General features: G+C 36.3%; 1 protein-coding gene across 16 annotated transcripts in view; it reads right to left on the reverse strand.

Moving 5' to 3' along the window:
* The window catches only part of LOC308193935 (bifunctional heparan sulfate N-deacetylase/N-sulfotransferase 3), a 389,183-nt gene that overhangs the window by 61,340 nt on the left and 312,122 nt on the right, over positions 1 to 15,721 (reverse strand). For all 16 annotated transcript variants that reach the window (XR_013950072.1, XR_013950073.1, XR_013950074.1 and 13 more), the window contains 7 exons: positions 13,911 to 14,093; positions 11,852 to 11,948; positions 10,918 to 11,041; positions 8,021 to 8,195; positions 6,191 to 6,361; positions 2,416 to 2,525; positions 170 to 272 (listed from right to left, as the gene is read on the reverse strand). Coding sequence is in view for 2 of the 16 variants with exons in the window: in XM_080589106.1 (XP_080445232.1) it covers positions 170 to 272; positions 2,416 to 2,525; positions 6,191 to 6,361; positions 8,021 to 8,195; positions 10,918 to 11,041; positions 11,852 to 11,948; positions 13,911 to 14,093 (963 nt within the window). In the remaining 14 variants the exon portion in view is untranslated. The remainder of the gene's footprint in view (positions 1 to 169; positions 273 to 2,415; positions 2,526 to 6,190; positions 6,362 to 8,020; positions 8,196 to 10,917; positions 11,042 to 11,851; positions 11,949 to 13,910; positions 14,094 to 15,721) is intronic.

Genomic DNA, 15,721 nt, shown 5'->3' on the forward strand with positions numbered 1-15,721 from the left:
CTAAAAAAAAGGTCCACTCCACAACTACCTTGAAGGCCTCATCTGTAGGGAAAGGTAGTCAAATAATTAATGGCTTTTGTCTTCTTTCTTTTCTTATAATTTTGCCTTTGTGGTGTCTCATTTATGGAGGCTAAATCCCTGTATAATGCCAATGAGTGTAATGGTTTACCTCAGAATCCATCGGAGGGTATTTTCTACCCTTGCTCTTTCCAAGACACTTGGTTTTTCCTTCTTCCAGAAGCTGACACCAGAAACCTTTATGTGAATCGAACCTGAAACAAGTATTTTGTACACTTTCAACGCAGAAATATAATAAAATAAGAGCTTAAGAGCTATTCTTAAGAGCTATTTTTTTGCTCCAGTAAATTGTCATTTCAGGAAAAAAGGCATCAAACAAGTGGGGAAATGGAGAAGCTGAAGGGAGTTAACAGGAGCAAGTCATTAAGAACTGGCTGCAGACACAACGCATGAAGTAAATAAAGAGAAGAAAAAGGAGAGAGGCAGGAGCCAACAGTGATCCTGGAAAGACTGCATCTTGCAGTGTAAAGGCTACGAGGTGCTGCAAGGAGGATGCATCTCTGAAGTTTATACTGAAGAAGATGGTACCTGCTAATGATACAATGAGGTGATTATTAAGATTACTGTTGGGGAAGACAGATTTAGTGTGGGCAGATACTGGTATAATAACTGTAACAAGAATACATATGTGCAGTCTATATATGTTAACGTAGACTTTGGACACAAATTTTAGGCACATTTTAAGGATTACATCATGTCTTCCAAGAACACATTCTTAGTCTATGGAGAGTAGGCATGCAGAAAAAAAGGCAGGGCTTTTGCTTGCAACACAGACATAGGTAACATCTGTGTTCATTGTTTCAGACATATTATAGTTTGGAAGTCCAACAGGAAGCAACGTATTTACCAGACAGCTACACTGGGCTGAGCAATGGGTTTCATCTTTTCCCCCAGAGAGCTTTTGACAGCAAAGATGGAAAACACTTCTTCCAGCTGGACTTAGGTTGATTTCATCAGTACAGTGTAACCACCATGCACATTTTTTTCTTCTTAGTTATCTCTGCCCAAATTATAAAACATGAATCTTAAGATACTTAGCCTTCAGTTCACTTCCAAATCTTTCACTCCCATTCTGTAAATTTGGTATATTGGTATACCAATATACATAAAATATACACTATTGGCATGCCTTGCAGGCAGGACAGTACAAACCTAGATGGTACAAAACACTTCTAATTCTTTGGAGAAAGGATACACAAATCCAAGTGTTTTTTTGTTTCACATTGCTATACCGCAATCTCAAAATTATGAGTAAAAATAATTTGTATTATTTGCATCTCTTTTGTAAAAAGACATGTGAGAATGAAGTCATTTAAAGACAAATTAATTACTGGTGTTAGCAAGCTGGTAATAGCTGAGGAGACAAACTGGTATCAGTGCACTCTAATGGAAAAAGTTGCTTTATTTCTGTGAACATTACCTGGGTACAAAGGATGACATAAAGGAAAATGCATGCAATAGACTTAGATGCAGATGGGATTAATTCACAGTATCCAGGCCAAAGGCTTCAGTGTTAAAAAAAAAACACAAAAACAAACAAACAAAAACAAACAAGCTACCACCACCATCACCAAAAACAAACCAAAAAGCCGAACAAATGAAATATGTTTTCAATAGAGTCAACTTCAGGGATTATTTGTCCCTTTATGTCTTTACAATGCACTTTACTATCTCATGGAAAATGAAAGTCTGTTTTGTTACCTGTGCCATAAAAGAGAATAGAATACAACTAAATGAAACCATTAAATAAATAAATGTCTAAGAAATGAAAACATTCTTTTCTGCGAGCTTCCAATAAGGACAGATAATAGACTCCTATGGAAAAGAGTAATCCTATCAATCTTACTTTAAGGGAAACCAAATCTAAGTGTCAGAATCCAAAGAATTTGTGTATGTGTGTATTTATGACATACAGAGTGGATGTTATATTCTTGACTGATACTGTTGAATCTTGCAGCTTATGTCCAAACCAGAAACTAAGTCTTCTTCCTTTCTCCTTATGCATGTCAGTATACCATGTTCCATTTGCTGATGGAAATAAAATTCCTTTTTATTCATCCAAAATTCACATGCAGTTCTCACTAAGCAATATTTATTTTGTCCATTTGTCAAATGTCTACTCCAGTAACAGACTCCACATTTAGTAACTTCAGTGTATGATTTACAGGAAATCTAACCCTGTATTGTGCTCTTTTCCAGACACCAATGAATACATCCTACTACACTCACATGAGGGGAGAAGTATGAGAGGCTTTATTTTGTAGTGACCTTACTTACAGACTAACTGGTATTTTAGGAACATATGAACAAGCAATAACGATGACAAAATTAACTCACGTTAGGGCTTCAGAGTAATTATAATGAGGAGAGACTCCCAGAAATTTCTGTACTTCATCCATTACGGTAGATGGATCAGTTCTTAGCTGCTGGCCATCAATAATTAGCAACTACAAAAAAATAAAATAAATGGAAGTTTAGTTTAAAATTCATTATGTCAAGTTTCAAACTGGAACTTCTACCTCTGTCAAAATCATTCATTATATGGTGAGAAATACCCTAGATAATTGGTCCAGTTTTATTTGTCATGATCATTAATGAGCAGGATAATGACATGTTAATTAAATCTGAAATGATATTAAATTGGAAGCTGTTGTGGCAAAAGAGAAATAGCAGTGAAGGACCTAGAAATATAAGAAACGTTGCAGGAAACTGAATGAGACTTGTCCAGAAAAGAAAAAAAAAAGCTATTAGTGTCTAAAGAAATAACCTATTAATTCTCACAGACACAGGAATATACAAATATATGTTACAGTCATGTTGAAAGGCTTGTCACTGGAAATGACCAAAAAGACAAAAAATAGTAGGTAGATGTTAAGTTAAATGCCTTACTTCTGTAACTATACAAGAATACAAAATATTATGAAAAACACTTGAGAATATGAACGAAGGTAAAGAAGACATCATGACAGGCATGCAGATACGGAATGTGCGACACATCTCTAAGAAAGCCAGGTGCTGGTAAGCGATTTCTTCTTTTTGTAACTGCTTGATCATATATGCACTCACACAAGTCTACTTCAGATAGGGCTACCCTTTTACCTGGACATGAATCTTCATGGAAATAAACACCATGTGAGGATTATATCAAATGTAGTATCATGCTTAAATGACCCACCGAAATGGATTAGGCAAGCATTCATTTCCTGTCATGGAAACAGCTCTACATTTTCAATCATGTTTCGGTGATGAAAAGGAGGGGGCAACAAATCTGCAGACGGTTCAATGGTCTCATTCCGTATGCAGTGCTGAAGCTTGCTCTTTATGCAAGGACAGAGGCTATGATTTGCTTCCAGGATTGGATGAAGCTTATAAGGTTTGCAAGACTATAAGGTTTCAGAGCATAATCAAAAGGGAGAAAATGTCTTTTTTTTGAAAGATCAGTCTTTGGAATTACTCATATGTGGATTTAGAGATGTGGATTAGTGAAGTATCAAGCTGTTCAGAAAGCAGTAGCTCATCCCAGAAGTCTTTCAAATCAGATGCATTATGACTGCTTGAGTCCAAAAATGAACCCGCTGTTTTACTAAGAAGTAAGCTCTGAAAGGCTTCGTAGCACAGAGGTCAAAAAGGATCCCAAGTGGGGTATATATCCATCCGAAAGAAAAAGAGTGAAATTTCTTCTTCAGTATTTAACAAACAAATAGGAATATCTGGGCCATCCCTGCTTCTGCCACCCAAAAAAAAAAAGATGTGTAAGAAAAAGTTTTGCCAATGGAAATTGATTCCAATTCCTGACACTTTCAGGGAGCAGATAACAAAATACATTAGGGGAACTTTACCAATCCTTGTTGCAACTTCTACCACTTACCATATGCCTACTGACTTTGTAACAGCTATTAAGACTTCAACTCACACATGTAGAGACTCCACAATTTAGACAGCATTAAAAATTGTGTATAGCTTTGGATACCCCAGGGAAGAGCCCTTCTTGAGAACAAAGGCTCTATAAGGCTGTAATTCTACGCTGATCTGTTTTTAGGTCTAGCTTATGCAACTGTTTCATGCTTCAGCAGTTCTCTGAAATTGCTAACAAGTTTGGATATAACCTACCATACGCTGTTGCTTTTGCAATGCAAGTTAACTCCTAATACTTTAACAGAGAAAATATAAAGCTATCAGGGCTTGTTCTTCACCATCATTGTGGGAGGCAAAATCTGGCAAAACTCTGTCTGATGATGTGAACTGTTCAGTACTCATCGGTTACTTTGGAGAAAACCTAATGAAAATATGTTGTAGAAAATTTCATACAAGTATCATGATATGACAGTACTGTGTATCTCATGAATTCTGCAAGGCTGTCCCAAAAGAGAATATGTGAAGAATAACACCAACTAGAGGCTACAGAGCTTCTTTGGCACACTCTAGGAAAACTGAAGGTGTGGACTCCAGCCAAATTGTCTCAGCTAAGCAAGTCCGGGCTAAACAGAAGGTTCAGGCTGCAGCCAACCTCCCTCAGCTAAAGTTATCTTTAAATGTTGGGTGAGGAGTAGTGCCAGACACACTGTTAATGTCAGAAAAATCTATTCCAGAAATAAATCTATGAAGGAGATACTGATCATGTGATATTGTCTGCCTGTTTTTGTATAGCAGATGATGCTCAGGGCTTAGGATGTAAATCTCTTGAGGCCTGATTTTACACAGGGCCAGAAATAGACTAATAACTTGTATGTTGCATACCAGCAGAAGTTTACAGGGGAGATCCAATTTTCAGATTGCTTATGCTCTATCTGTACCAAAATCTCTGGGCCCATAAACAGACACCCTCTGAGACTCAAAGACACACAGAAAAACTGGCCTTAACACAAAGGATATGTCGAGGATTTTCAGGCTTGGCAATGGATACCAAATGTAGGTGATTAGGAGCACCAACAGTTACAGAAAAGTCATTAGGCAAACTATGATTTCATCTAAAAAAATGGTGATGTCTGAGATGGCAAACACACTGATGTACACAAAAGCTTTATTTATATTGTTAACAAAAACAAACCAGAGGCAGCTCTTTGTTCTTGAGACTAAATGGCATAAGCATGACTTGGATCCACATTGCTAAAACCTCTCACCCACAAAACCAAACTGGCTGTGTCCAGACTCCCTGATGGCAATGGTTCTTGTTATCCTTTGAGCCATGCTTTGGAACTGCTTGGGAAAATGCTTTTTGTTACGGGTCCAAACTGCCAGAAATGTGTTAAAAATCATGCACATGGATAGCAGTGGGCCAGTGTGTGAACTTTTGCAAGGTACAGGTTTATTCATTACTATAATCATAGCCTAAGGAGGGTGACACAGTGGCAGTGCGTGAAAGAACCAAGGACTGGGTGAAGACATTGATGCATTTAAAGACTGAAGTGTTACAGCTTCACTAGATCACATCCATTTTCATCTGTTATTCCTTATTTTAGATGGAAAAAATATTGTGTATACCCCAAAGTCTTCAGGTGCCAAATCTCTTCTGAAGAGAGATTTTCCCCCTTCCCTCCCACATACAGAGGGAAATATTCCAGCTTACATCTCTTGATAGTAGATGAGACTTGTTACTGTTCAGAGAGGACATAAATATTATTGAGCAGCATCTCATTATTTTCCATCTTTTTTTTTTTTCTTTTGTGAAGCTTGATGGAATATCTGGTACTAAAAAGACCACAAAGCACTGCATGCCTAGTTCTCTTTTCCTCAACATTACAGACAAAGAATCAGACATACAGTGATGAAAGCACGAGCAAATTAAAAGAAAAAAAGAAAAAAAGAAAAAGCTGTAAGTTAAAGGCAGTTCAGGGTACAAGAGCATTCAATAAGCACCAGTGAAGTTTCTTGAACTTCCAGATCACTCTGATCTGTTTTGCAGAAGTTCCCAGCTGCATGGTGCTAATATCCATAGCAATGTCAGGTCAACTAATCAGAACATAGCTATGAATAATCAATGTCTTAAAGCATGTTAGAGTGTACCTAGGATATCCCCTGAGGATCAGCACTCATTAGGCAAGACTATTACTAAGGTAATCTTTCAGGATATTATATATGTAAGTTTAGGATGTCAAGTTACAGTTTTATTCACCTGATAAGGTGGGAAGTAAGTTAGCCATCTTTCAATATGTGTAGCGTACCATCCAGGTGCTAGGCATCTCTTTTGGAGAGCTCTAAGCTCAGAAGGGGCTCGAGGTCCAGCTGTGATCACCTGATAGAAACTGAATTTTAGAGCTGCAGGATCTTCATGTGATCGTTGATGCTGTAAAACAGGTTACATTGCTGAGTTTTACAGACCACAAAAGTCGTGAAAATAAGAAAAAACTGGTCAGTCTTACTGATCTTGCCATGCATGATTATTCACAATAGAAGTTGCTTTAGGTTACTTTAGGTTAAGAAGACCTCATCTGTATTCATTTGTTGAAAATGCTGGGATAAACACTGCTAATGTTGTTTGTACCAAAAGAAATTAGAAGATAGACTAATGCTAGCAATAACAAAATAGAATGCATAAATGTTTATTTTTTAATAAACCGAGTGGCAGATTTTGTACAAATGAATCTAGCATAACTTACAAAAATACCATGAAGCTCTGTTTCTAGTAGTTTCATATTTTATTTTTTCCAGCTTAAACAAGGCAAATACTCAGAAAGGAAAATTTGAACATTGGTATTTATGAGGACCATTAGATAACTCAGGTCAGAAGAGCTCTCAGTAGGTTTCTAAGTCAAGCCTGCTACTCAAAGCAGGGCCAGACTGGATTTATGGCTTTCATTTCTCCTCATCATAACAATAACACAAAATATGTCATAAAACTTTTTTGTATTTGCATTTTATCCAATTTCATGTGGACCAGAAGAATAAAAATAGCTTAATCTAAGTCAAAACTATTAACTAGGATTAGGACCGGAGAAGTAGAAATCTACTCTGAACATAGCTTACTATCTGTGCTTTGAATATCTTATAGCAAGGTAACTGGTACCTAGCTTTTAATTGTATGCAATTGTTATACTGTTGAAATACTAGGTATGAACGACTGCACTGTGTAAAGGATTTCATCATCTTTTTATATGGATTTTATGGTATTTTATTATTGTTGCTGTTACTAAAATATCTTTTAAAAATATTTTAAAAAGAAGCATCGGTACCACAATCTGCCCCGATTCTTCAAAATGCATTCACTAGAGAGCCGTGCTTTGTATTAAACTAACCTTCAATCATCCCTTTTAATTTTATGCTATGTTCTCAACTCCACTAAATATTTACTATTGCTTTGAATAAATGTTGCAAATTACGTATGGGGAACCTATTTATTTTCATGGTTTGCAGAATACTCCTTCAGCATTAACATAGTTTCTTCTAATATTATAACAACAACAACACAAAGGAATTCCAATGCTTTAGTGCTATGAAACATTAAGGTATAAGTACTGCAGTAAAAAAGCACTCAGTGCCAATGGTGCATTTAAGATGGAAGTTCTACCTTTAATTGCAGTTCAGCTATTATTTCTGCACCTGTTTTTATTTTAACTAGGTGTGTGCAAAACAACAAGATCATGGACACATACAAACCCTATATTTTGAACATGAACCAGGCCAATGTTTGTATAAACTAATTTATCTATGCGCTGATTACATACATTAATCAAGCGAGCAAGCATTTTGATATGCTAACATTAGCAAGACTTTCAAAAATGTGCTTTCTGGTATTTTAACCTTTAAAAGATTTTTCAGATTTACATGGACAGATACAGTCTATGGTTAATGATACGTGGAGCACCAACTGACCAATAAAAGCTTGTATTGTCCAAGCCCTTTATATATATATATACAGACTGAAAGAACATAGAGAGTAGATTCAAGGTGGAAACCTGACTTATTTATCTGACTTGTGACTGCCTGTGTTCCTCAAAATGCGTACCTGATACCAGGAATATGCCCGGTCAGATGGGTCAATGAGGATGGTGATGATCTTGGCCTTGGGGACGAGGGAAGCAGCTCGTTTAGGAGCTTCCTCAGAATGAAAATAGTTAGCACTTTTCTCAAAGAGGAAGTCAGTGGTGATATTGGAAGGAGTAGGGAAGAAATCCATGTACCTAGGAAAGCAACATTGTTCTCAGAATTACTTGAAAGCCACAGAAAGGCTGACAAATCTGTTAAGTACATTTTATTCTGCAATAATCAATAAAAATAATAGCCTAATTGGTAAATAAAAGCAACAAGAAGTTTACATTGTATTTTTGATCATATTTTACTTGGTACTAGCTTTGTTCTTTTCACTACATATAACTAGACATTGCAGCTATTTTTCGTAGGTGGAAGAAAACATGATATTCAGGTATCTTTTTACGATTAGAGAATTCTAACTCTTTGGTCAGAAGGAACTCTGACCAATCAATGTTAAAAGTAAAAAAAGAGTTTTCCAAATTTGGTCCTTTGCAGACACCAATTATTGTGAAATATTGTAAGAAAAAGATATTCAGTATCAGAACTGCTTTTGCTAAAAAGCAGAAAACAGCTTGTTTATATGGGGTAGATGCACCAATAAAAAACCACCACAGCTTCAGCAGGTGAAACATTTCTAAGCAGTGACAGCATCCTCCTATTATTGTTCTATGAATGGAAACATGGGTTGAATTCCTTTCAGTTTTCTTTGCGAGCTTTCCTCATCCATTACAAAATTTCAATTAATGTCCAATAATCTCATATGTCACATACAGACTTCTTTATTCCTAGCCCTCAGACTACTTCTGATTATCGTTGTGGAGAAAGAAGAAACGGGAAACGTTGGTCTTCTTGATTTTTCAGTTAAACCTTTTATCAATAAAATAAAGGGCATTTAAAACAATCTCTTCTGACGGTCATGCTTAAGTACTGAAATTTCTTCCAGTGCTCAGACCTTGTTCTATTCATAGGACTGAACTACTTTCAATATAAATGACATGCTCTTGTTGTCTTTGAAATTGTAACCATTGCAGGCACAGCCAGAAGACTTGAGAGGTTGGAACTGACTGATGCACATGCAGTTTTCCTTAGGGGACACACATCATTAGCATACAGGCACTGATTACAAGGTATTTAGAGAAAAGGAAGGAAGCTACAGTGGTTTAAAGAAACTGAACTTTGTGACATCTGGTTCTGAGAAGCTAATTCTTACAGAAAATTTATTAAACTCTAACGTTAAAGCTGCGAAGGTTTTAGAGAACTGCTGTTTGTGACTACTCTTGCTTTGAATGAATCCTAGCCAATTCATGGACTAATGAGGAGAGACCATATACTTAATTAACACTTGGTAAGCTTGTTACATGACAGCATTAAAATACTCTATTAGACTGAAGGTCTGAGAGATCTGTCTGGCAGACAGCATACAAACCTAAGAGTTAAACAACTGCATCAAAAGGTAGCTTGGAATGTCGAAGACTTACCTGTGAGAACCTGCCAGAGGTGACTGGGGCAGGCAGCACAGATAGACAATAGCCAAATGGATGTTTTGGAGTGAGACCTGACAAAATGATGTACCTGGTCTATAAAGTTTATCACTGGGAGCCTTACGCACCAGTGCTGTGTTAAGATGAAGGTAATCTGGCACATGTCTAGCAGACAAACTGTATCTGCATGTTAGGGAAGTGGTTAAGGCAGGAGGAATGAGAGAAGCAGCAAAGCGATCTTCCTGCCACATGAAAATGATGATTTTGTAGAACTGGCTCACTGAACTTAATCTGTCACCACCAGCGTAGATCCACTATGCCTTGTTTGCATGTCATCTTCCCTGACTTCAGAAAGCTTAACAGCAAAGATTCAGCTCTTTAATTTCCAGTCATTCAGCCAGAGTCTCTCAGTTGGTATTAACTGGATGACTCACCACGCTTTGTGTAAGAAACTGCTGAAACAATTATAACTCTGTAAAAACTAAGTGACTTAAAAAGAAATTGGATCTGACATATCTACACTACGACCATACAACCGTGTTCACCCTGCTAATTTTATGGATGAATACGAAGTCAAAGGCAATAAAACTATTTTCCCTCAGACTGGGGAAAAAAAGAAACAAGACAAAACATCAATAATCTTCTAATGGTGCTCCTCAGCCACTACTGGATGTTACTGTCTTTCATCTTGTAGTGTTTTATAATGAAGCACTTTCTGAAGGCAAGAGAAATCAAGAATGACCTTCTGGGTGTAGATACATCTGGTGATTCCCTGGTAGCCACAGTGAACATGGCAGCAGTGAAACATAGTCCTTTTTAGCACTACTTACCTACCCTACTGAGCCATTAACATTCTGCTAATTACTACATCTTTGAAAAACATTTTGAGAGTCTCTCCTTCTTCCCGCTTTACCTGATTGCTATTCCTAAATTGTAGGTAAAGGAAAAATTGCATCTCTGATCTATTTCCTTTTTTTTTTTTTTGTAAGAAGTGAGATTTCTAATAGGAACATATTTTTTTGCGTCCATATATATTCAACTAACAACAGTCACTGTCCCAACTTCAGAGGCATATGTAGTAAGGAATAAGTTACCTGTCATAGAAATACATTACAATTTACCTTTAAAGACTTGGAGAATTAAGAAATTAATGTTTTTACTCTTTCTGCATATATTAATACTTGGATATTTACAAGAAAGCCTCACAAAAATTACTGCACTTATGATATGCACTATGACTGTTATTCACTTGAATTTACTTATTTTAGAAGGACACTGAAGGTTATTTTCTTTATCTATGTATAAACAGTTAACATTACCAACAGCAATGCCATTTTTTTATTGTTCACAATATATAAACTTTTATATTTATACTAATAACCCATCTTACCAATCAATCCCCCTGTGGTAGTTATTTCTATTAAAGAACTGTACCTCCTCAAAGGTTTTTGGGCTGGGGGAGTTACTAATGATGGAAGGATGCATGATCAGGAACAAATACAAGGCTGTGGTACCTGCAGATGGGATAAAAATCCAAGATTAAAATACACATGCACAAACATATTTTATGGGTCATACCCTCAGGTGGACTAAACTGACTTTATTCCTTTTCACATCAGCGAAGGGATGTTGATTTACGTCACCTATGAAGCTGTATCTTCTATGCTTTTAAATCCAAGGGATTTAAAGAACTCTAAATAGGTAACAGAGAAACTAGAGTGCCCATGCCATTTTTCATGCTTTTAAAAACTGCTTTAAAAATTATTTTTCATGAGATTGTTACAAAAATAATTTAAAAGGTGAAGACGAAAGGAAACAGATAAACAATTTCATAATTACAGAGAAGAAAATTAACCATGAAGTTATTTCATGAACTATTGTAACCTTGCAATTCAAACTGTCCATTAGGAACATCTTCACATAAAGTAAATTCCAAGAAATAACAAGTTTCTGTAAAAAAGACACTTGCAGCACAGACAGAAACTTGCAGTTAAGAATCTACATGATTGGAAAAATGTCTGTCTTTCTCTCCCTCACCTTTGACAAGATCTTGTCAATCTTGTTGACTTAGCACTATTACTCATTTTGAAATAAAGCTCACAAAAATCTGATGCGCACCAGAACACTGCAAATGTTTATGTAAAAATGGATATGGTCTTTTGTTGTAACTTATATTATTAAACTGTATTTGGATGCCTGAAAATAAAAATACTATTAGATGACGAAGATCTATACAGAGCACCCTGAGAAAAACCTGATTAATTGGTCTAGTTACTTCAACTTACACATAGCCTACCTATCTTGATGAAATAATAAACTCTCACCAGTTTTCTGTGGTCCTACAACCAAGAATTTTGGTAATCGATCACAAGTTTTTTCTTTAGACCAGATATCTCTGTGCCGTTTGTCATCACAGGGATTCTAAAATGGAGAACAACAACTACTAAGAATTTTATTGATAACCATACCTGACATGGTTCTTAAATTCTGTTTACATAAATTAACAATTTGTCATCAATATGCAAATATTCTTACCATAAACTACTATTTTCCCTTATGATAGAAAACCATGTTATGTATGAAAGAACTATTTCAATAATTTATTTTTGTGGGAATAGACAATTTCAGACGAGTATGCAGCAGAAACACAGCTTTCATTTTAACTCATTCCTATATATAGTTGACCAAGCTACTCAACAGACCCTGGGACAAGATCATTTCTCGAACGAATGTCAGTAAATTTAACAGAATTATGCCAAAGACAGATCTGATTCAACATATGGTAGATTTGGGAATAATTCAAAATCAATCAATTACATAGAGATTAAGAAGACTTAAAATTGCTAATGAAATCTCTAATTACTTTTTCTTTTACATTATTTTAACGGGTATCACTTTATATATACCGCAGTTTTAAAACTAAAATGGTGAATTAATTATAGTAGAAGGATTTCCATTCACATATACATCTTCTGATCCCCCAGTACAAATCAGTACAGACTACTGAGTTCACAGTGAGTCCTGATGTAACAGGTTTTTTTCACGTGTTGCTTTACATCTGAATCAGTTTAAATTTGTTTTACAAATGCTACTTGCATACAAATTTTGACACTGCTCTTTGGCAGTACTTTGCTGAGATGAAGGGAATTACCAATCTTCTAACTGCATTTACGTTTATGTGAGTTATAGACAAAAAACACCACTTTCAGTAGATGTTAGTCATTGTTACTCAAAAATGTCTGCATTATATTATACTAATTACTCAAGTCCTTTGGCTACAGGCTAATTTCCATTTTTCAAATTCATGTTCTCTTAACATTATGCAAAGTTCTCAACATATCTTCCGCTAGTTCAATGCTTTATTCAGGAGCAGCACGAATTTCAAGCTGTAAATTTAAGGCCAAATTTGCAATCTCATATTCAGATTCTTACTAAATTGGCAATGCAATATCTGATGCTTGAAAACATTTGAAAAAACAAGCTTAAATTCATTCTAAGGTTTTGATTTAGTAAAGCTTGCTCTCTAGAATATTTTGAGTCACCTCACAAATACGATTATTCAGGATATACAATATCCAGGCAAGGTTACAGGTATCTATAATACTGAGGCATTCCACTGAACTGTCACCGAGTGGCTGCAAACAGAGCATCACAACAGTCACTGGTTCCTGCAGTGGTTTCTCTTTAGGGACTGTGTTCTTATCACTGGGTCACTGGCTGAAGAAGTGTCAGCTGCAAGGTAGTGCAGGCTTCAGCCATAGCTTATCTTCAGATTCCTGACATATTGAATTTGCTCACTTAGGAGAGTGGCTTAATCAAACAGCAGAGTTGACAATATCAATGTACTACTACGTGCTGGTCAAGTTCTTGCCTGGACACTTACCCTTTTGTGAGTAATTTTCTACTCTAATCTACTTCTGCTTGGTGAGTCGATTTTAGTATTAAGGTACCAATGGTCTTAGTGCTGTTTGCTCTTTTTGGATTCCCTCTTCTCTTCACACACTTGTTTCACAATAAAGTTTGCCTTTAATGGCCAATTGTTAAAACATGCATATACACCTCTCTTTCAAATGCTTCAGTCTTGTTAGCTTAAAAAGGAGAAGACGAGAACTAACACCAAATGCCTTTCCTTCATTTCCCACAATTCTAAAAATAAGTAAAGACATAAATAAAACAAATTAATTTTTACTATACATGGTAGTACGTATTAATTTTGCAGTCTGTGGAGATTAAAGTAATAGCAAGCCAAGCATTTGCTTGAATTGAAACTCAGTAGCAAATCTGAAAATATTACTTTACAAGAAACTGAAACAAAGAACTTCACAAAAAACACCATCAAGACCATTTTTTTTTCCTGATCTCCTTATCAGCAAGCCTGCCTACCTGCCAGAGAGGGTCCTTTTGCTCAGGGAATAGTTCAAAATACTTGTGAGCCAGCTGCACCGGAGGAAGAGTTTGCAGTTTCAGGTTTGTCCACGTATGAACAAAGTTGGCCAGATTCACAAAGGTGTACAACCCCAGGCGATCGTTGCCGTAATTAGACAAATGTGTCATGAAGATGCTAATCTTTAAAAAAAAAAACAAAAAAAAACACAAAATAAAGTATACATTGACTCTTTGCGTCACTAGATGGCAGTGTAACCATAGATAATATAAATCCGATTTGCATTTTGCTCTGCTTTAGACCTGCAGGACTTTGACCACATCCGTGCAGATTTTACTCTCCCTCCTCTTCATTGAATTACATCCTCCTTCTCAAGTCAACTCAGTGGAATCACTGAAGAAAACTGTGGAATAGGTACCAGGAGCTCTGTGTGAACTAGGATATGCCATCCAACCCTGGGGTTGTATAATATTTACATAATCTTTACATAAATTCACTTAATGGAGAATACAGCAAAAGCAGTACCTGCAGTTTCACTTCAAGTGAAATACATATGCAACAGGGAACAGAAATTAATATTAGAAATGTAAGTCTGTTTTAGCAGAAGAGCAAAGAAGTCAGAGACCAAAAGGAGAGCTGACCTCTATTACAGCGATTTAAATCTTGCTGGTCCAGCTGTAAATTTCATAGGATATGTAACTCATTGCTTCCACAGAGCTACTCCTCAAGAACTGGGCAGGTAGTTAAATCACGTGCAGAAACAAAAAGTCTGAAGCATGACTTTTAAACAATAGTTCATAAAATATTCCACACACTCACATACACACAGAGCTCCCTATCCTGTCAATTGCAAGGCTGCATGCATTTTGCTCTTATCTCACTGTGAAATTGTGACGCAAATAAATCCTCCCTGCTACATCGCTAGGTCCAAACGCACTCCCTCACTCCACCTGGAAGCAGTGCTTGCCATCACGGTTTCCTTCCAGGAGAGAAACACGACTTGGATGCACATCAACCGTTGTGCTGAGCAGAGCAGCAGTACCCAGCCTGTCAGGATGCTCTCTCAGGGGCTGGGGAAGGACTGAAGACTGAAACCTCTGATTTGGAAAATGATCTATTTTAAGAGTAATTTTTACTGATGAAACAGTCTGTTCTTACATTGACATCTGACATCTGTGAACTCCTGCTTCTCTAGCAGGGATTTTTTATATATATATATATTTTTAATAGGAGAGCTCTCCCATGACAAATTCTCCATACTCGTTTCTATTAAAACATTAGAAACAGGGCTCTTCTTATAAATAAATCTGCCAATGCCATTAATGGGTAATTTCTATTTCAAGTGCAACTTGAAGTAAACCACTTGAAAAAGACCTATCACGACCAGAACTCTGAAGTCAGCTCAGGAACTGAAATTAATTTTGTAAAGGAATTCCAGCCTTCAATTTAACAAGGAAAAAGAAAGATGAAAAATGTGGATCCACAGCTTAATCCTTTTGTTTTAGAGTATTTAAAACACTGGCTTCTTACGATAGTAAACTTTCAAAGCTTTTGAATTTCTTTCCTTGAACACCTCACTATAACACTACGCATTACTTGCAGTGAATGAACACATTATGTTACAGGAAATATGTTTCATTAATAGTGTCATTTGGTGACACCTCTTTGGCCTACAAAGTAAACGGAGGGCTTCATTTTGTCACTCAGGTAAAATAAGGAGATACACATCGATTAATCATTAGGGTACAATCTTTCATCTCAGATAAGAGCAAGATTTCTTTTTAAATACTCCCCTTAGGCAACCAACAGC

The sequence above is a fragment of the Anser brachyrhynchus genome (genome assembly GCF_964034855.1).
Source record: "Anser brachyrhynchus genome assembly, chromosome: 4".
Lineage (NCBI taxonomy): Eukaryota > Metazoa > Chordata > Aves > Anseriformes > Anatidae > Anser > Anser brachyrhynchus.